Raw genomic sequence first — 21,949 nt, 5'->3', positions numbered from 1 at the left:
TACTTATCTGGTGACTTGATCACTTGCTTAAATACTTCAGGGGTTCTCAAAATCTCTACATTCAAAATGTGGATGATCTCATGGAACCTTCTCAAGAAGAGACCACATACTGGGTCACAAATCAGGACTCAACCGATACCAAAAGGCTGAGATTATTCCCTGCATAACCTCAGATCACCATGCTTTGAAACTGGAGTTCAATCACAAGGTTAAAGTTTAGAAGGGAGTCAAACACCTGGAAGCTAAAGGCCACCTTGCTTAAGAATGCTTGGATCAACCAGGAGATCAAAGAAGAACTGAAACAATTCATGGAAACCAATGAGAATGAAGACACTTCAGTCCAAAACCTATGGGATACAGCAAAGGCAGTCCTAAGGGGGAAATACATAGCCATCCAAGCCTCCCTCAAAAAAATGGAAAAATCCAGAATACACCAGCTGTCTACACCTTAAAGAACTGGAGAATCAACAACAAATCAAATCAACTCCACACATAAGAAGGGAAATCATCAAGATTAGAGCTGAGATCAATGAGGTGGAAACCAGAGATACAGTAGAATGTATCAATGAAACTAGAAGCTGGTTTTTTGAAAGAATCAATAAGATCGATAAACCATTGGCCACACTAATCCAAAAGAAAAGAGAGAAAGCCCAAATTTATAAAATAATGAATGAAAAGGGAGAGATCACAACAAACACCAAGGAAGTAGAAACAATCATCAATTCTGGCCCCCACTGCCTCTCCCTCTTAAAAAAAAAAAGAAAGAAAGAAAGATAGAGAGAGAGAGAAACAAAGAAACAATCTATCTATGAGAGTCCCACAGCAAATATCATCCTCAATGGGAAAATGCCTGCAGCCTTCCCGTTGAGATCAAGAACACGACAAGGATGCCCACTCTCACCACTCTTGCTCAACATAGTATTAGAAGTCCTAGCAACAGCAATAAGACAACAAAGAGAAATAAAATGTATCCCAATTGGTAATGAAGAAGTCAAACTCTCTCTCTTCGCAGATGACATGATTCTTTATATAGAAAACCCAAAAGACTCCACTCCAAAATTACTAGAATTATACAGCAATTCAGTAACGTGGCAGGATACAACGTCAATGTACAGAAATCAGTGGCTTTCCTATACACTAACAATGAAAATACAGAAAGGGAAATTAGAGAATCGATTCCATTTACTATAGCACCAAGAACCATAAGATACCTGGGAATAAACCTAACCAAAGAGGGAAAGGATCTGTACTCGAGGAACTACAGAACACTCATGAAAGAAATTGAAGAAGACACAAAAAGATGGAAGATCATTCCAAGCTCTTGGATTGGAAGAATAAACATTGTTAAGATATCTATACTGCCTAGAGCAAGCTATACTTTTAATGCCATTCCGATCAAAATTCCACTGGTATTCTTCAAAGAGCTGGAGCAAATAATCCAGAAATTTGTATGGAACCAGAAGAAGCAAAGAAAGAAATAAATAAGAAAAAGAGAGGGTGGAAATGGTAAAATATGTCTTAGTTAAGTGCAGTAAGATTTGCCTCCCTTTCTCTTTTTCTCTCTTTAAATTTTTATCTTTATGGAAATCTCCAATAATTCTCAAATGAAGAGTCTATTAAGTGGAAAATGATAGGTCTGTTAGAAAATCTGTGGCATAGATACAGAGAAGCACTGTTTTATTTTTCATCTAGATCTGTGAAACATCATTGGAAGGAAGCAAATCACCCAAGGCATGAAACCCACTCTGTCTCTGCCCTGTCTCTGAGAACCAAAGAAGGGTCCATTCAATATTTAACAGACATCACCTATGCTCTAGGAGCCTACACTGTGCCAAGCAAAGTATAAGCTCTGGGAAATCAGAAATGACTGTGATTCAGTTGCTTCCCTCCAAACACTCAGTATCTACCTGCATAGGGACAAAAAAAAAAAAAAAAAAAAAAAAAACGAGTTCTTTCAGGATCTAGGGAAAACTGAACCTTCTGATCACAGGATATTTTAGTTGGATAGATGGTGCTTAGCCTTGATAATGACAATAACAACCACAACAATACCTAAAATTGACCTTATCCTTACTATATGCATCTAATATATTCAGTCACATGGCCAGTGCTTATCTTAATTCTTGCTCAGTACAGTTGTAGAAACTGGCTCAAAGACATTAAGAACTCGCCCAATGTCATACAGATGAAGGTAAAGGAGATAAGATTCAGAATTAAGTGGTGGGTCTCTGAGGTGCATGAACTGACTTGTTTGTTCTGTTTCCCTGCACTTCAGAGAGTTTAAATACAATCCAGAGGTCTTTTCCAAAATTGCTAAGATAATCTTGCAACAGTTTTTTATCTCCTGACTATGAATGGAATCTAACATCCTGACCCTGTATCTCCCTTAAAGATCAAGAGAACCTAAATTATAGGAATGGGGGAGGAAGTGAAATATGAAGCAAAATCTGAGAGCTGAGGCTAGAAAGAGAGCTACCCTGAATTGTCATGAGCCGACTCTTTATGATCTCTAACTTCATCTCAGCCATCTTTTCTACAGTTGATGCAGCAGGCGACACTAACGGCTCTCTGGTGTCTTCTAGCATGAACAGCCAAATAGGAAGAGTGCAGCGAGGGGAGGTCTTTGCCTGGAGTAACAGGAAAGAGAGGTGAGAATTGGATAGGCAGGAGAGAATACTGTCTGGGTAGCCTGTGAACAGTCTCACTGTCTGCATTCAAATCTGAATTCATCCCCTGTATACCCCAGGATCTGATGAAACTTAAAAAGCTTCTGTGTAGCCAAGGAAGCAATCAACAATACTAAAAAGCAACTATGGAATGGGAGATGGTATTTGTAAACGTCATATCTGATAAAGGGTTAGTATCCAAAATATGCAAAAAAAACTTATGAAACTCAACACCCCAAAAACAAATAATCCAATTAAAACATGAACAGAAGACAGGAATAGATAATTTTCCAAAGAAGACATACAGATGGTCAACATTGCTCATCATCGGGGAAATGCAAGTCAAAACTACAATAATATATTACTTCATACCTGTCAGAGTGGCTAAAATCAACAATACAAGAAACAAGAGTTGGTGAGGATATGGAGAAAAAGGAACACTCGTGTTCTGTTGGCAGGAATGCAAACTGGTACAGCCACTCTAGAACAGTATGGAGGTTCCTCAGAAAGTTAAAAATAGAACTACTCACTACAACTATACCAAAAGATGTAAAAATCTTGCACTTTTTGCAATGTAATTTTTTACCTCATATTAAAAATGAAAAAAAATGAAGCTTTGCTGTGGGTGCAAAGTTATTATAGAAAAGGTGTAGCTATAGACTTGTATATAATTTGAGGAAAAGCAAAGTCATATGACAAAGCAAAAAGCAAGTGAATAGTCTAAAGCTGGAGAATTTAACACAAGTAAAGAATGGTTTGATAATTTTAGAACAAGGCTGAACTTAAGAAAAAATATCAAGATAACAGGAGAAGCAAGTTTGCCAGTTAAAAGCAGATGAGTTCCCAAACACCAGAAAAGGTGTCTTCCTAAACAGATTTTAGTGCAGATGAAAAGTGCCCTATTCTAGGGGTGGGGGGAGGGTCACAAAGGACATTTATTAGTAAGGAAGAGAAGCAAACACTGGAATTTAAGGCAGGAAGGGATAGATGGACTCTAGTGTTTAATTAGGTTTATGATCAGGACTGCCTTTATCTGTTGGTATAGTTGTAGCGACAGATTGACAAATGTCCCTTTCCTTTTTTTTTTTTTTTTAACAATGGTCCTTACTTTAGATTCATTTATTTTGAAATGGTGGACAACTTCAGCTACAGACCTCAATCTATGGTACATATCAAGCAATTCAACATTTTCTTGTAATGTCATGACTTCTCTCTGCTTCTTGAGATGGGTCCCATGATGTTATTCAAAGTTTATGATATTGCACTAAACACAATGAAAAAGAGGGGAGAACTGCAAATAGATTTTTTTCAGTTCTATAATACTTCTTTTTTTATTATTTATTTTCAGCACAACAGTATTCATTATTTTTACTGGGATATGCAATTTGCTGGAGAGATGAACTGCTCATGTGGAGATGATTAGTGTCACAGGACATTTTAAGTAGATACTCGCAATATTGAGCTCACTGCAATAACAACAGGATGTGGCTGCCAAATTTTTACAGTAGTACAGTACGAACTGTGGTTAATTTTACCCAGTTATGCTTTAACACAGCATCTTTGCATTTGTTTACATTTTTCTACATTTCAAATGGTACCATTTAAGTCTGTGTTTGTGTGCATAAGTTTTAATAATTGGGTGAGCCTGGTGGTTGGTATTTTGGAGGGCATGTATTACATGGAGCACTGGGTGTGGTGCATAAACAATGAATTCTGGAACGCTGAAAAGAAATTTAAAAAAATAAAACTTTAAAAAATTAAAAAATAGGGACGCCTGGGTGGCTCAGTTGGTTAAGCAGCTGCCTTCGGCTCAGGTCATGATCCCAGCGTCCTGGGATCGAGTCCCGCATCGGGCTCCTTGCTTGGCAGGGAGCCTGCTTCTCCCTCTGCCTCTGCCTGCCTCTCTGTCTGCCTGTGCTTGCTCGCTCTCTCTCCATCACTGACAAATAAATAAATAAATAATCTTTAAAAAAAAAAAAAAAAAATTAAAAAATAGAACTATTTTTTATGATCCAGTAGCTTCACTCATGGGTATTTAAAAGACAAAATAATACTGATCCATGGGGCACCTGAGTGCATCAATCATTAGGCATCTGCCTGGTGCTCAGGTCATGATTTCTGACGCCAGAGATCAAGTCCTATTTCAGGCTGCCTGCTCAGCAGGAAGCCTGCTTCTCTCTCTCCCACTCCCCCTGCTTGTGTTCCCTCTCTTGCTGTCTCTCTCTCTCTCTCTGTCAAATAAATAAATAAAATCTTTTTAAAAAAATACTGATTCAAAGGGATACATGCACAAGGATGTTCATAGCAGCATTTTCAACAACAGTCTTGTTGGGAAACTGTTGGGAAACAGCCTAAGTGTCCATCGACTGATGAATCGATGAGGAAGATGCACTGTATGTATAAAATATAATACTAGCCAGCCTTCAAAGGAATGAGATTTGCAATGGTGCTAGAGAGTATTATACTAAGCAAAAGAAGTCAGTCAGAAAAAGAATACTACCATATGATTTCACTCATATGTGGAATTTAAGAAACAAAACAAACTAGCAAAGGAGGGGGGAAAACACAGAGAGAGGAAAACCAAGAAACAGACTCCTAACAAACTGATGGTTACCAGAGGGGAGGTGGTTGGGGGGATGGGTGAAATAGGTGACGGGATTAAGGAGGGACTTGGACTGATGAACACTGGGTGATGTCCGGAAGTGTGGAATCAACATATTGTACAACTGAAACTAATAGTATACTGTATGTTAACTAACTGCAATTTATTTTATTATTATGTTAGTCACCATGCAGTACATCACTAGTTTTTTATGTAATGTTCCATGGTTCATTATTTGCGTATAACACCCAGTGCTCCGTGCAATACATGCCCTCCTTAATACCCACCACCAGTCTATCTCATCCCCCAGTCCCTCCCTTCTAAAACCCTCAGGTTGGTCCCTGGAGTCCACAGTCTCTCATGGTTCATGTCCCCTCTGATTCCCACCCCCCTGCATTTTCCCCTCCTTTCTTCTAACTGGAATTTAAATAAAAACTTTTTTGAAAGGTGAGTTGGTCAAAAAAATAAATAAATAAAATCAGGAAGTGAAAAAAAAATATTGTGCTCCTATCCTTAACTCTGAAATGATGATAATACATTTGGCTGTCTCTCTGGGGGTGGCAATGCAGAGAAAAGTTTGCAAACTACATAAAAAATTCATCTTGGTGTCTGGCACATGGAGTCCCAAGCTAATGGTTTGCACCATTCTGTTTACTGATATCATTTCCTTCGTCACCATCATCATCACCTTCACGACCATTTGGAGAACTTAGGGAACAGTTAAAAAGGACCTCTTTCCTGTTCTGATGGGATGATGCCAGGAGAAATAGAACTAGCAAGAGACAAAAATAGAAATCTAAATAAGAGTGCTAGAGTCCCTGCCAGAACCAACAACACTAGGTCTTCATAGGGCTTGGCATTGAATCTTTGCTTTGGTCCCTTCCTGTCTGGCTATCCCAACTGTCCCCATGGTCTGCTGAGAAGGGAACAATGCTTTCTCTCCCTGTCCCTCCTGCATTCAGTTACTCCCACTGTACTTCCTACTCACTGGTCTGTACTGTGTCTCTGCTGGAGGAGGATGGAGGATTGCAGAGCTGGCTGCCTCTCCCCTGACTGGAGCTTGGTGAGGACTGAGGCTTTGTTTCCAGGAGTGGCAGGAAGACAGATGTCAGTATGGGTGTCATCAAGCAGACGGCTCTGGGAGGAGGAGACACATGTATGGAGCCCACTGACCTGGGACTGATAACTAAGAGGCTGGAAACCACAGGCTGATTGTTTACAGTTGAGGGCTCAAAGCACTTGGCACATAATTAGCCAGATTGGTCCATGTTCTCCCAATCTCTAAGGACTTGGCTATTATTAATTGATGGAGAGAAGTGAATACACTGGGTTGGGGGGTGGTATCTAGACCCCCTCCTCTTCTCCAGAAGAAGCTATCTTCTATTCCTCATTTCTGACTTACAAGTTACTTATCTCATCATAAAATTCAGACACTTTTTTTTCAACTACAAAGAGCAACACATGACTTTTATATCTGTACAGTCACTGACTTAATCAAATAATTTAGAGATAATTAGGTCTTCTATACCAGGAATCTTATTGAATTTCTATTTTCTCGTTAAAATATATGTCTCTAAGGAGAACATTTTGTTTTTCTCTCTATAGTCCTGGTTTGGGGTTTGGAATTTGTGCATTGGAGATGTGGGTTTTTTGCTGTTTTGAAAGACAGCTCAGGTTTCAATTTTTCTGTTCAGTTATGTGTGTTATTATATTAGACAACTGTTCATTTTTACATATTTATCGGGTGACTTGATCCCTTGCTTAAATACTTCAAGCGTTGGTTCTCAGAGATCTCTACATTCAAAATGTGGATCATCTCAAGGCTTGGCTTGAAGAAAAACTCAGAGTTTTATTTCTCATTCACTGATGTGAAGAAAACTTCAGTCTTTACCCAATTAAATTGAGTGTGTAAGAAATTGTGCTTATGTATGTGTACATAAAAGACAAAGGAAATTTTTAGAGAGCCCAAATGACCAAGTGACAGGAGCATAGAGGATTGGAGAAGGAGGTGTGTGTTGAGATGTTTTAGAATTCTTGAACAGGATGAAAATCCTATTAAACTGAAGTCACTAGTGAGCTCTCATGGCCAGTTGCATGGGAGGGTGAATGGGTACACTCCTTGTTCAAAGTTGCTGTTGTGAGTGAGTTTTTACTCTGGTTCCATGTTATCTCAATGGGTGGTTGATGGAAATTATAGGGATGAGGAGGAAGAGACAGAGCACCCACTCATAGAACTTTCCATTACCACAGTGTGTAGTGACACTGTTACCAGTGGGAGGTGTACCAATGGATGCCCCCAGGTACTAACAGACTTTTACCATGAGGTATCGATTTGTTTTCTCCTACCTGGTTCCAAAACTCCAGAGCTTCCACCTTCACTCAGCCTAGACATATCCTTTCTGAATCCTTCTTTGCCACCTTCATTTGTTGGGGAACACCACCTGTTTCTTCAAAAGGACCTGTCCTACTTCTTTCTTCCCCCTCATCTGTGTTTCTTATAGAAATTTTCAATAGTGAAGAGTCCATGTTCTCTGGTATCCAAGGTTATAGTATATAAAGATGCAGGTGGATAAGGGGGAAAGAGAATCACACAGGATGATCCAACATCCAGTCCCCCCCTTGACATTCTATGCTTTTGCTCTCGGAACATCCTGCGAGACACTGAAACCTGCAAGTCCCTATCTCATAGTTCATGTGATTGCACTAGGGAATCAGGTCTCATTCCTAAGTAAGGACATGGAATCATTAACAAGACATTGGACTAATTTATTCACCTCTTCTGGCCATTCTTCCTCTTCCTAAAACAAGTGGCTTTGTCCCTTCAATATTAATGATGTGATGACTCATAACCCTGTTTCCTTTGGCCCTAGTTTTGCCTGCCTTAAGTCTATATTTAACTCCAGGCACCAGGGAAAATTGTGATATGGATCATGTTACATGTCACAGGTCCTACATGGCCCCTATCCTTTATCCATTGTTTTTTTCAAGGTTCCCAGAGATGTGGTCCCTGTGCATCTCCAACCTCATTCTTCACTGTTCCCATGTCCCACCTTGTGCTTCAGCAGATTGCTAAGAGCACTCTGTCCCATGCTGCTTTTTCTGTATGGACCTTTTCCCTTGCTGCCTTCTTTGCCAGATAAGCCCAGACTCAATCATCAACCTAGACAACTCCATGCCCTGCCCAGGGATCTCTTCCTCCAGTAATGCCCCACTGACTCCATCACTTCAGGCTAAATTTGGGGCTCCTTTCTGTACTTCACTTTGCAGACTGCCTTTATCTTAGCATTTAACTCACTGTATCACAATGTTAGTTTTCTGCATCCATTAATGTCTCTGAGGTGGGGTTCCTCAGGACAAAACCACATCATTAATCCTTTTATCCCCAACAGCTAACACTTAGCCTATCCCAAAGTTGCCCTTCTTGCTCTGGACACTAGAAACAAAAGAAACAGAAAACAAATATGTATTTGGTACATGAAGAAAGGGGAAAGTATAAATGACAAGTGGTTGTACCCTCCACTTTTAATTTCTAACCTCTGGCTCTAAGATAAAATGTTTCTGATGTGTGGGAAACTCTTCTTAAGATGCACGCTATTCCTCATTTCCATCACCCATTTGAATCACCATCCAGCGCCTATAGGAAATGAAATTGTTTTCCTCGATTCTAATCCAGTTGATGATGTTAATGCACACAACATATTCCAGGAAATAACCAGAATTGTGGGCATTTCCTGTGCATTCTCTGATATACTGCCCAACAGAACAGATCAGAAGGCAAGAAAGTAAGCCACACTTACTAGAGGTCAAGGGAATCTTTTACAAACTGTCATAATTTAAAGATGAGTCATGATCCTCTCACCAGAACTCAGCAGAGATGCTTGCAAACTGCTCACCCCACCAAGGGTCAGAACAAAGTTGTTCATTCTTACTTAATCAATTTGCCTCTGATGTGATCATTTTTATCATTCCAGAAACACTATCTGCTTTGGGGTTTTTGTGAGTTTTCTCTTTTTGAGATAAAATCGGCATGCATCATAATATTAGTTTCTGGTGTGCAACATAATGATTCAATATATTGCACATATAGGGGTGCCTGAGTGGCTCAGTTGGTTAAATGTCTGCCTTCAGCTCAGGTCATGATCCCAAGGGTCCTGGGATTGAGCCCCACATCAGGCTCCCTGCTTGGTGGGGGCCTGCTTCTTCCTCTCCCTCTGGAGCTCCCCCTGCCCTTGCTCAGTCTCTCTCTCTCTCTCTCAATCTCTCTGTCAAATAATTAAATAAAGCATAAAAAATAGCATGGAGGACATGGGGAGTTAGAGAAGAGAAGGGAGTTGGGGGAAATTGGAAGGGGATGTGAACCATGAGAGACTATGGACTCTGAAAATCAATCTGAGGGTTTTAAAGGGGCAGAGGGTGGGAGGTTGGGGTACCAGGTGGTGGGTATTATAGAGGGCACGGATTGCATGGAGCACTGGGTGTGGTGCAAAAATAATGAATACTGTTATGCTGAAAATAAATAAAAAAATAAATTTAAAAAAATTATTATATATATTTGTGTATATATATATATATATATATATATGTATGTATATATATATATAATATAGCACATGTACTATTTGATGAATTACCAAAATAATTCCAGTTAACATCTGCCACTACACAGTTACAAAAAAAACTTTTTCTTATGGAAAATTTTTTAAGACTTTATTTATTTATTTATTTGACAGAGAGAGCGAGAGCACAAGCAGAGGAATTGTAGGCAGAGGGAGATGGAGAAGTAGGTTCTCCGCTGAGCAAGGAGCCTGATGCTGGACTTGATCCCAGACTCCTGGGATCACGAACTGAGCTAAAGGCAGACACTTCATTGACGAAGCTACCCACCGAGTGAAGAGCACCACTGAGGATATGACTCAAAATTCTGTTTGTGACCTTAGTAGTGTTTTATCTTATGGTACTCAGGTTATGATGGTACTGATCTTTTGGTACTTATGGTACTGAAATGGTTGAAACCATGACACCTATGTTTTCATTAGACATTTTCACCAATATTTAATTTCATAGATGAAAGATATTTTGTCAAGCAATAATAATGTCCAGGAAGCATCTGGCCCTGGTCCTGCAGTATGTTGATGGCTCCTGGTACACTAAGCAGTAATAATTTGTTCATGTGGTTTATTACTTGGTAAGAACATTCTCTTTTTCTTCATTTTCCTTGAAGAGTAAACCTACATGTTGTTCATCCTGAAATAGTCTATCCAAATATTTGAGAGACTGTCAAATTTTCTGACCTCTGAGACATATTTATCTGACCCTTTATAGGGTTCAAGACAAGTTGGATAGATTAAGTTACTGAGGTTCACTGGACCTCATGTTCCACATTTGTTTTAGAGTGATTTTGGACCACTTTATTGCTAAAATCTAACAGTGTTCTTAACTTTTAGATTTGATGATTCTAGATAAATAGGATAAATGAATGTCCCAGAGACCAATGGACAGGGGTTGGTCAACATTATTAACTGTTGCATGGAATGAATAACAGAATGTAGGATTCCTAAACTTTGTAATGTTATGGCTATTATGCACAGCACTTCACTCCAAGAAACAAAAATAGTAGAGAGATTCTATAGTCTATCTAGTGCCTATTTCATAGTCATTCCCTGCTTATATCATCTAGCTGATGAGTTGGCAACATGGTAGCAAGAAATCAAACAAGTGCTTCAGAATTCTTACTCCTGGGATTTTCCCAAGACTCAGTGCCTCAACCCCTTCTCTTTGGTCTGTACTTGTCCATGGACCTGGTCACCGTACTTGGGAATCTGCTCATCATCTTGGCCATCAGCTGTGACTCCCACCTTCACACCCCCATGTACTTCTTCTTCTCCAACTTGTCCTTTGCTGACATAAGTTTCTTCTCCACCATGGTCCCTAAGATGCTGATGAACATCCAAACACAGAGCAAATCCATCAGCTATGCAGGCTGCATCACCCAGATGTATTTCTTTATGGTTTTTGGAGGTATGGACACTTTTCTCCTCACTGGGATGGGCTATGACCGGCTTGTGGCCATCTGCCACCCCTTGCACTACCCAGTCATCATGAACCCACAGCTCTGTGGCCTCCTGGTTCTCATGTCCTGGTTCATCAGCTTGTCATACTCCCTGACCCAGAGTCTGTTGATACTACAGCTTTCCTTCTGCATCAACTGGGTAATTCCACTCTTTTACTGTGAACTTGCTAAGGCTCTCAGACTTGCCTGCCCAGACACATTGGTCAATCATGTCCTGCTATATATAGTAACTAGCCTTCTTGGTGTCATTCCCTTCTCTGGGATCCTTTTCTCCTATACCCTAATCACCTCCTCCATCCTGAGAATCCCATCAACTAATGGGAAGTACAATGCATTTTCTATCGGTGCATCTCACCTGTCTGTGGTTTCTTTATTCTATGGGACAGGCCTTGGTGAGTATCTCAGTTCTGATGCATCTTCCTGGAGGGGTATGATTGCCTCGGTCATGTACACTGTGGTTACCCCAATGCTGAACCCCATCGTCTACACCCTATTGAACAGGGACATCAGGAGGGCTCTACAAACAGTTTTGGGGAGAACAATCTATGTTCAGTGATATGAATGCTTGTCCTGGGTTTTTTAACTGACAGGAACAGCAGCAGTGGTCTAAAAAAATTCTGCCTCTTGGTGACATTAAGTTTTACACCCATCCTTCATAAGTGATTTTGCTCAGAATTGCTTTGTGAGTCCCTTTTCTGAATGTATCTTAACCTCTTATGTTGACTGCTCTGTTATCCTCACTCCTACTCTCCACATCCCCTCCTTTTACTTTCCTATTACTACACCTCAGCTTGGATTTCCAATCCAGTACCAATTTAAGTACCTAATCAGAATAGTTGCATGAGGATTATGAAATAGTGCATTTTATCAATAACTTTTGCTAGTTCCTTTACAGTAAAGGCTGCAGTAGGTGTCTAGAACACAGGAGTGAAGTGGGAAAAAAAAATCTTTGCCCTCATAAAGCATAAATCCAGGATCTCAGTTTCTCTGATCACATTATAAGTCCAAACAGACTATATACACTGAAGGATAAATTATTTATTTGGTTATTAGCAAGGTTGAACTTTTCTCCATATGCTTATTGAGAGCATTTCCAAACAACTCTGAGTTTGGGTTTCTAGACTCCTTCAGCTTTTCAGTGGGTGCCTCCTCCCTACTGCCCCCAGGGAGACACTGAATGAATGAATGCTCCCATTCCTCTTCTTTCCTTGATATTCCTGAGCTTAGTGTTGGGTTTGTAATTCAAAGAATATTATGGGCCATTTCAACTACCATGGAACTGGTTTTAAATTTTCTCAAATAAATGTTATTAGTAACAACGTGTTCCACACTGAGTTCCTTGTGAAGCAGACAATTAGAAAACAATTAGCACACAGGATGTTTACCAGGCAGTGCTCCTGGAATCAACAACTGGTCAAGGGCAGATGTGTAGTTAGGAATTTGGCTTCCTCTAAAGAGAGAGTGTCCCAGCTCCCAGGGGTAACTTTTAAACACCTGAAATTTCCCAGTGATCTGGAGTGATTGACTATTTATGGAGGGCCTCATAGACCACAACTCATAGCTTAGGCTAATGAAATGGCTCAGGATGAGTGTTGGCCATGCCAAAGAGACCAGCCATGTGATGAAAAGGCTGGAGCTTTGGGGAAAGAGATATCAGCCCAGCCTTAGGTAGGAGGCTGGAAATTGAGCTCAGCCATATACACCATAATTCAAATAATTATATCTACATAGCAAAGCCTGAATAAAATTTTTGAACACTGGAACTCAGATGAACTACCTGATTGGTAACAGTCTTTGAGTATTGTCACTGATATCGACCCAGGAAAAGGTAATGGGTCTGAACTCCAAGGAAAGAAGACAACAAAAGCCTTCACATATGGGATGTTCTAGACCTTGTATTGTGTATATCTCCCTTTGGCTGAATCTAATTTGTATCTTTTTGCTGTAATAAAACTGCAATCATAGTATACTGCTTCTTGAGTTCTATGAGCTATTCTAGTTCGTCATCAAATCTGAGGCAATCCTCTCAGTTTGAATCATTCTAGCAAATCATCGAATGTGAAAAAGTTTCCAAATTTGTATTCAACTGGTCTGATGTGAGAGTGGACCTAGAGACTCCTGAACTGGTGACTGCTGTGAGAGGGGAGGGCAATCTTATTGTCTGGCAAATTCTTTACAACAAGGAAGAACACTGGAAAAAGTCAAGCCAAACTGAAATCTATCAAAGACCTCCAAACCCAGCAGGGAGCCCTGGAGTTAAGATGATGTCTTAGAGTTGGCTGGAATTAGGGCAAAGGGTATAAATGTTTACCCCCCCCCAAATCAAACAGTTATCAGATGTGGTTTGCCCCAGGAAGGAGGCATGATCTTGCCAAGGCAGATCCCTACAGTGGTTGATTGCAGAGGGCTGAGAAACACCCAACATTTGAAGCAAGATGTCCCTTATTTCTGACAGGAGATCTTTGTTGTTTTTGTTGTTGTTGTTGTTGTTGTTTAATTTTATATTTCTTTTCAGCATAACAGTATTCATTGTTTTTTTAAATTTATTTTTTATTTCTTTTCAGCATAACAGTATTCATTGTTTTTGCACCACACCCAGTGCTCCATGCAATCCATGCCCTCTATAATACCCACCACCTGGTACACCAACCTCCCACCCCCCGCCCCTTCAAAACCCTCAGATTGTTTTTCAGAGTCCATAGTCTCTCATGGTTCACCTCCCCTTCCAATTTCCCCCAACTCCCTTCTCTCTATATCCCCATGTCCTCCATGCTATTTGTTATGCTACACAAATAAGTGAAACCATATAATAATTGACTCTCTCTGCTTGATTTATTTCACTCAGCATAATCTCTGCTGTTGTTCTTTTTAAGATTTTATTTATTTATTTGACAGACAAATATTACAAGAAGACAGAGAGGCAGACAGAGAGAGGAAGGGAAGCAGGCTTCCATCTGAGCAGAGATCCTGATGTGGGGCTAGAACCCAGGACCCTGGGATGATGACCCCAGCTGAAGGCAGATGCTTTAACACAATGAGTCACCCAAGTGCCCCTGTTGTTGTTTTTAATTGTGGAAATATTACATAAAATTTGCCACCTTAACCATTTTCAGTGTATAGATCAGTAGTAGTAAGTACATTCACAACCATCACTACCATCCATCTCTAGAACTTTTCTGTCCCATTAAACTGAAACTGTCCCATTAAACCCTAATGTCCCTTCTCCATCCCCCAGCTGCTGGCTCCCACCATTCTACTCTCTGTCTCTGTGATTTTGACTACTATAGGCCTCTTACATACGTGGAAATATACAGTATTTGTCCTTTTGTGTCTAGTGATATAACTGGGGAGAAATTAGATGGAATAGGAAGGACAATCATCAGGAAAATTAGGATCACCTCTGTTCTGGTAGTAACTCTCCCATCTATTCCTTGGGAATTGTACACCCCAGTTTTCCTAGGGAAGTTCCAGGAAACTTGATAACTGTTTATTCAAACTCAATATTAATAGTGTCTCATTTCAGCTTCAGAGGGAAATTCAATAGTTATCCTATTCACCCAGAAATCTGATCAAGATGGGACTCTGAAAGGCCTAGTTAGTTGAGCATCTGATTCTTTATCTCAGCTTGGGTCTTGATCTCAGGGTTGTGGGTTCAAGCCCCATGTTGGACTCTATGGTGGGTGGGAAGCCTACTTTAAAAGAAATATGATCAAGATCATTAAGGCACAAAAATGTATTAGATGTTTTGGACATTAAGGTAGGATTTAGATCCTCCTAACAAATGGTGGTGAGTGGGGGTGTGGAATCAAAGTTATGCTGAAAAGAAATAAAAATAAATAAAACTGGGGGCATTGCGTTATCTGATTTCAAGCCTTATTACAAAGCTGTGATCACCAAGACAGCATGGCACTGGCTTAAAAACAAACAGATAGACCAGTGGAACATAGTGGAGAGCCCAGATATGCACCCTCAACTCTAAGGGCAAATAATCCTTGACAAAACAAGAAAAAATATCCAGTGGAAAAAAGACAGTCTCTTCAATAAATGGTGCTGGGAAAACTGGACAGCTATATGTAGAAGAATGATACTCGACCATTCTCTTACACAGTACACAAAGATAAACACAAAATGGATGAAAGACCTCAACATGAGACAGGAATCCATCAGAATCCTAGAGAAGAACATAGGCAGTAATCTCTTCAATATCAGCCACAGCAACTTATTTCAAGATAAGTCTCCAAAGGCCTTTTATCCATTTTGAGTTTATCTTTGTGTATGGTGTAAGAGATTGGTCGAGCTTCATTCTTCTACAAACAGCTGTCCAGTTTTCTCAGCACCATTTATTGAAGAGACTGTCTTGTTTCCACTGTATATTTTTACCTATTTTGTCAAAGATTAATTGACCATAGAGTTGATATCCAGGAACTATAATGAACTCCTCAAACTCAACACACATGAAACAGGCAAACATATCAAAAAATGGGCAGAAGATATGAACAGACACTTCTCCAATCAAGACATACAAATGGCTATCAGACACATGAAAAAATGTTCATCATCACTAGCCACCAGGGAGATCAAATTAAAACCACATTGAGATATCACCTTACACCAGTTAGAATGGCCAAAATTAGCAAGACAGGAAACAACATGTGTTGGAGAGGATGTGGAGAAAGGGGAACCCTCTTACACTGTTGGTGGGAATGCAATTTGGTGCAGCCTCTCTGGAGGACAGTATGGAGATTCCTCAAGAAATTAAAAGTAGAACTTCCCTATGACCCTGCATTGCACTCCTGGGAAATTACCCCAAAGATACAGATGTCATAAAAAGAAGGGCCATCTGTACCCCAATGTTTATAGCAGCAATGGCCACAGTCGCCAAACGGTGGAAAGAACCAAGATGCCCTTCAACGGACAAATGGATAAGGAAGATGTGGTCCATATACACTATGGAGTATTGTGCCTCCATCAGAAAGGATGAATACCCAACTTTTGTAGCAACATGGACGGGACTGGAAGAGATTATGCTGAGTGAAATAAGTCAAGCAGACAGAGTCAATTTTCATATGGTTTCACTTATTTGTGGAGCATAACAAATAGCATGGAGGACAAGGGGAGTTAGAGAAGAGAAGGAAGGACTCTGAAAATCAATCTGAGGATTTTGAAGGGGCGGGGGGGGAGGCTGGGGGAACCAGGTGGTGGGTATTAGAGAGGGCATGGATTGCATGGAGCACTGGGTCACTGGGTGTGGTGGAAAAACAAGGAATACTGTTATGCTGAAAATAAAAATAAATAAATAAATAATTTTTAAAAAAGAATGTACATGGGGAGTTAGAGAGGAAAAGGGAGTTGGGGTAAATTGGAAGGGGATGTGAATCATGAGAGACTATGGACTCTGAAAAACAATCTGAGGGTTTTGATGGGGTACAGGGTGGGAGGTTGGGGTACCAGGTGGTTGGTATTATAGAGGGCACGGATTGCATGGAGCACTGGGTGTGGTGAAAAAATAATGAATATCGTTATGTTGAAAATTAATAAAAAATTAAAAAAGAATGTATATAAGCTCCTTTATGGCTAAATAAATTGCTGTAGTGCTCATAAAAGATAATAATAATAATAAGGGAGTTAATTTTTGCTAAGAAAAAAAAAAGGAAAATAACATGCGGCACTGGGGTGACTCAGCTGTTTACGGTTTACTCTGCCTTTGGCTCAGGTCATGATCTCCAGGTCCTGGGATGAAGCCCCACTTGGGCTCCCACCTCTGCATTTTCCAGTTCTATGAACCCAGAAAGACTAAGACAAATGCTGATATTATAATATTCTGCTGATCATCCCCCACAGTGCCCTCTTGATGTCCTTATTCCTCAGGCTGTAGATGAAGGGGTTCAGCATAGGGGTGACAACAGTGTACATCGCCGAGGCCACTGCACCCTTCTGGAGGGAGGGGGAGATAGATGAACTGAGGTACACTCCAAGGCCTGTTCCATAAAACAAGCAAACAATCAACAGGTGGGAGCTACAGGTAGAAAAGGCTTTGTACTTCCCACCTGTGGATGGGATTCTCAGAATGGAGGAAACAATTCGTGTATAAGAACAAAAGATCCCTGAGAGGGGAACACCACCAAAGATAGCACCAATAAAATACATTAGTATGGTGTGGATGGAGATATCAGAGCAGGCAAGGTGGAAGAGTTGTGGTGCATCACAAAAGAAATGATGAATTTCCACATTTGTGCAGAAGGTGAGTTGGGACACCATCAAAAAATGAATCTGAGATTCCAAAAGGCTGCCAAAAACTGACATCAGGACCAACAAGCTACAGAAGCATGGGTTCATGATAACTGAATAGTTCAGTGGGTGACAAATGGCCACAAACCGGTCATAGGCCATCACAGCCAGGAGCAGGTTGTCCAAACACCCAAACAGGAAAAAAAAGGACACCTGAGTTAGGCAGCCTGCATAGGTGATAGACTTGCTGTGTGTTTGAATGTTCACCAGCATCTTGGGGATTGTTGTGGTGCTGAAACCAATATCAGCCAAGGACAGGTTGGAGAGGAAGAAGTACATGGGCATGTGGAGGTGGGAGTCAGAGCTGACAGCTAGGATGATGAGCAGGTTCCCAAGCAAGGTGACCAGGTACATGGACAAGAAGAGCCCAAAGAGAATGGGCTCCAGTTCTGGATCATCTGAGAGGCCCAGGAGAAGGAACTCTGAGACAGCTGTTAGATTCTGTGGTTCCAGGCAGGTGGGACACCTCTCAAAAGAGAAGAGAGTGTTGAATAAACAAAACAAGTATAGAGACACCCAGCTAAATGCACCTATTTTGATTCAAGCAATTTGCGCTTCCCAGCGTACATCCCAGTACCTTCAGCAACATTTCTCAATTGTAAACTCTTCTTAGAACTCTTTCCTTACTGCTGTCTGAGCTATTTACCTGTTTCTATATTTACCCACTATGAAGACATTGAGCCAAATAATGTTAGAGAAGCATGCAAATATACAAATATAGAAATGCCTAATTATACTTGGCTTCAGAACTCATATTTGTTGCCAGTAAAAACAGTTTTCTTGCTTTCCCTGCATGATCCCATTCCCCTGCATTTCAGCTGCCCTAAGACAAACACTGTGGTGAATGTGGTAGATATATTTTCCTTTCAATGTTTCCATAATATTAGTACTGATTTATGCATCCATAAACAGTTTTCTTAAAAACTTACTTAATACTATAATAATATACATATTGTTTCCTGAGTTCTCACCACAACAATGTGTTTTAAGTGTCTGTGGAGTATGTACATCTATTTCAAGCACTTCCAAAGTGGCATAGTATTACCTGACAGATGAACTTTATTATCTCTTAATTTCTTATTACAATATTCCTTTTTTAAAAAAAATTATTTATTTATTCTGAGACAAACAGAGAAATAGAGTACAAGCAGAAGGAGGTAGAGGGAGATAGAGATCCTTAAGCTGGCTTCACACTGAGCACAGAGCCTGATGAGGGGCTCCATCTAAGGACTCTGAGATCATGACCTGAGCCAAAATCAAGAGTTGGACACATAACTGACTGAGCCATCTGGATGTCCCTTATTAAAATATTCCTAATAAAATTCCTGTGCCCACCTCTTTATTACATATGAGAATTTCTATAATATATAGACTTAAAAGATGATAATATTGTGAAAAATCAATATATGTACAATTTTACTATTAATTATCCTGTTGTTTTTCTAATAGAAGGTATAGACAAAATCAACATCATGCTTTTATTATCAAGGTATAGAATCAGAATGGTCCCCAAAGTCTGTGTTCAAATGGTCTTTACATGATAAATACATGGGAAAGTACCTATCTTGGATAAGGAATAATATTTTTATACATATTTCCAAAATAGGCTGCAAAATGCATTACTATTCATAGAAAATCTTATGATCTGTAATATTCATGTAGTAAAGGCCCTGGTGAACCAGTTATCCCATTTCCCTAATCACAGGTGAACTCACAGAATCCCAAGAGAAGGAATTCTTGGTCCTGTTTCTGTTTGCTCATCTGGAACTAAAGCACACTTGAAAAGAAAACAACTATTCTACACTGGTGGAGTGCACAGAGCCCTGGGATGGGAATCAGACTAAACATGGAGTATATGCCAACACCCCAACTTCTCCATGCTATTATCCTCCATCTAGAAATAGGGAGAACATCATCTATATCAAGATATGGGTGGCATCTAAAAGAAGTTTGAACCCAATAAATACTCATTCATGGTTTGTATATCAGAATGGCATTGTTACTGGAATGGTGGGTTTATTGGTGAAACTCAATCCTAAGAAAGTTTTTTTTAATTAATTTATTTATTTTCAGCATAACAGTATTCATTATTTTTTCACCACACCCAGTGCTCCATACAATCAGTGCCCTCTATAATACCCAACACCTGATACCCCGACCTCCCACTCCCCCGCCACTTCAAACCCCTCAGATTGTTTTTCAGAGTCCATAGTCTCTCAAGATTCACCTCCCCTTCCAATTTACCCCAACTCCCTTCTCCTCTCTAACTCCCCATGTCCTCCATGCTTTTTGTTATGCTCCACAAATAAGTGAAACCATATGATAATTGACTCTCTCTGCTTTTACTTTATTATTTATCAGGTAGAAGCCTACCATGTCCCAGGATTCACTCAAGTATGCATAGAAATTGGGTCACCTGGGTGACTCCATTGGTTAAATGTCCAACTCTTGATTTTGGCTCAGGTTGTGATCTCAGGTATGAGAGATCAAGAATGGTCCCCACTGCCTCTCCCTCTCTAAAAAAAAAAAAAAAAAAAAAGAAAAGAAAGAAGAAAGTAAAAGAGAGGGTGGAAATGGTTAAATGTGTCTCCGGTGCAGTAAGTTTGCCTCCATTTCTCTTTTTTTCCTCTTTTCATCTTTATGGAAATCACCAGTAATTTTCAACTGAAGAGTCTGTTAAGTGGAAAATGATAGGTCTCTTAGAAAATGTGTGGCATAGATACAGAGAAGCACTGTTTTATTTTTCATCTAGATCTATGGAACATCATTGGAAGCAAGCAAAGCACCCAATGCATGGAACCCATGCTATCTCTGTCCCATTTCTGAGAACCTAAGAAGGGTCCATTCAATATTTAACAGAGATCACTGGTGCTCTTGGAGCCTACACTGTGCCAAGAAAAGTATAAGCTCTGGGAAATCAGAAATGACTGTGATTCAGTTGCTTCCCTCCAAACACTCAGTATCTACCTACATAAGGACCAAAAAAAAAAGTTCTTTCAGGATCTAGAGAAAACTGAAACTTCTAATCACAGGATATTTTAGTTGGATAGATGGTGCTTAGCCTTGATAATGACAATAACAACCACATTACCTAAAACTTAACTTATCCTTATTATATGCATATACCATATTTAATCACATGTTCAGTGCTCATCTTAATTCTTGCTCATTACAGTTGAATAAACTGGCTCAAAGACATTAAGAACTCACCCAGTGTCATATAGATGAAGGTAGAGGAGATAAGATTCAGAATTAAGTGGTGGGTCTCTGAGGTGTATGAACTGACTTTGTTCTGTTTCCCTGCACTTTAAAGAGTTTAAGCAGAAGTCCAGAGGTCTTTTCCAAAATTGTTAATATAATCATGGCACAGTTTTTTATTTCTTGACTAAGAATGGAATCTAATATCCTGACCCCATATCTCCCTAGAGATCAAGAGGGCCTAAATTATAGGACGGGGAAGAAAGTGGAATATGAAGCACAAGCTGAGAGCTGAGGCAAGAAAAAGAGCTACCCTAAATTGTCATTAGCTGACTCTTTATGATCTCTACCTTCATCTCAGCCATCTTTTCTACAGTTGATGTAGCAGGTGACACTAATGGCTCTCTGGTATCTTCTAGCATGAACAGCCAAACTGGAAAAGCACTTGGAGCAGCGGTGTTTGCCTGGAGTGACAGGAAAGAGAGGTGAGAATTGGATAGGCAGGAGAGAATACTGTCTGGGTAGCCTGTGAACAGTCTCGCTGTCTGCATTCAAACATGAATTCATCCCCTGTCTACGCCAGGATCTGATAAAACTTATGAAGCTTCTGTGTAGCAAAGAAAGAATTCAGCAACACTAAAAGGCAACTATGGAATGGGAGACAATATTTACAAATGCCATATCTGATAAGGGTTAGTATCAAAATATGCAAAAAACTTATGAAATACCCCAAAATCAAATAATCCAATTAAAACATGAACAGAAGACATGAATAGATAATTTTCCAAAGAAGACATATAGATGGCCAACATTGCTCATCGTCAGGGAAATGCAAATCAAAACTATAATAAGATATTACTTCATACCTGTCAGAGTGGCTAAAATCAACAATACAAGAAACAAGAGTTGGTGAGGATGTGGAGAAAAAGGAACATTCATGTCCTGTTGGCGGGAATGCAAACTGGTACAGCCACTCTGGAAAAGAGTATGGAGGTTCCTCAGAAAGTTAAAAATAGAACCACCCTATGATCCAGTAACTGCACTACTGGGTATTTAAAAGACAAAAGAATACTGATCCCTGGGGCACCTGAGGCTCAATTGTTATGCGTCTGCCTTCTGCACAAT

At 39.9% G+C, this 21,949-nt stretch overlaps 2 protein-coding genes across 2 annotated transcripts; one reads left to right on the top strand and one right to left on the bottom strand.

Moving 5' to 3' along the window:
- The first annotated feature begins 10,961 nt into the window (after positions 1–10,961).
- Positions 10,962–11,894, top strand: LOC123393260 (olfactory receptor 7D4-like). The gene has a single exon (XM_045084715.1). The coding sequence runs from the start codon at positions 10,962–10,964 to the stop codon at positions 11,892–11,894; it is 933 nt and encodes a 310-aa protein (XP_044940650.1).
- Positions 11,895–17,149: 5,255 nt separating this feature from the next.
- Positions 17,150–20,846, bottom strand: LOC123391362 (olfactory receptor 18-like). The gene is made up of 2 exons (XM_045077762.1): positions 20,837–20,846; positions 17,150–18,156 (listed from the first exon to the last, which is right to left on the bottom strand). The coding sequence occupies exons 1-2, from the start codon at positions 20,844–20,846 to the stop codon at positions 17,150–17,152; spliced, it is 1,017 nt and encodes a 338-aa protein (XP_044933697.1).
- Positions 20,847–21,949: the final 1,103 nt, after the last annotated feature.

The sequence above is a fragment of the Mustela putorius genome, unplaced genomic scaffold, assembly GCF_011764305.1.
Source record: "Mustela putorius furo isolate JIRA1106 unplaced genomic scaffold, ASM1176430v1.1 tig00000095_pilon_pilon_pilon, whole genome shotgun sequence".
Taxonomy (NCBI): domain Eukaryota; kingdom Metazoa; phylum Chordata; class Mammalia; order Carnivora; family Mustelidae; genus Mustela; species Mustela putorius.
The sequence above is the reverse complement of the archived record's forward strand: the minus strand, read 5'-3'. Positions and strand labels throughout refer to the sequence as shown.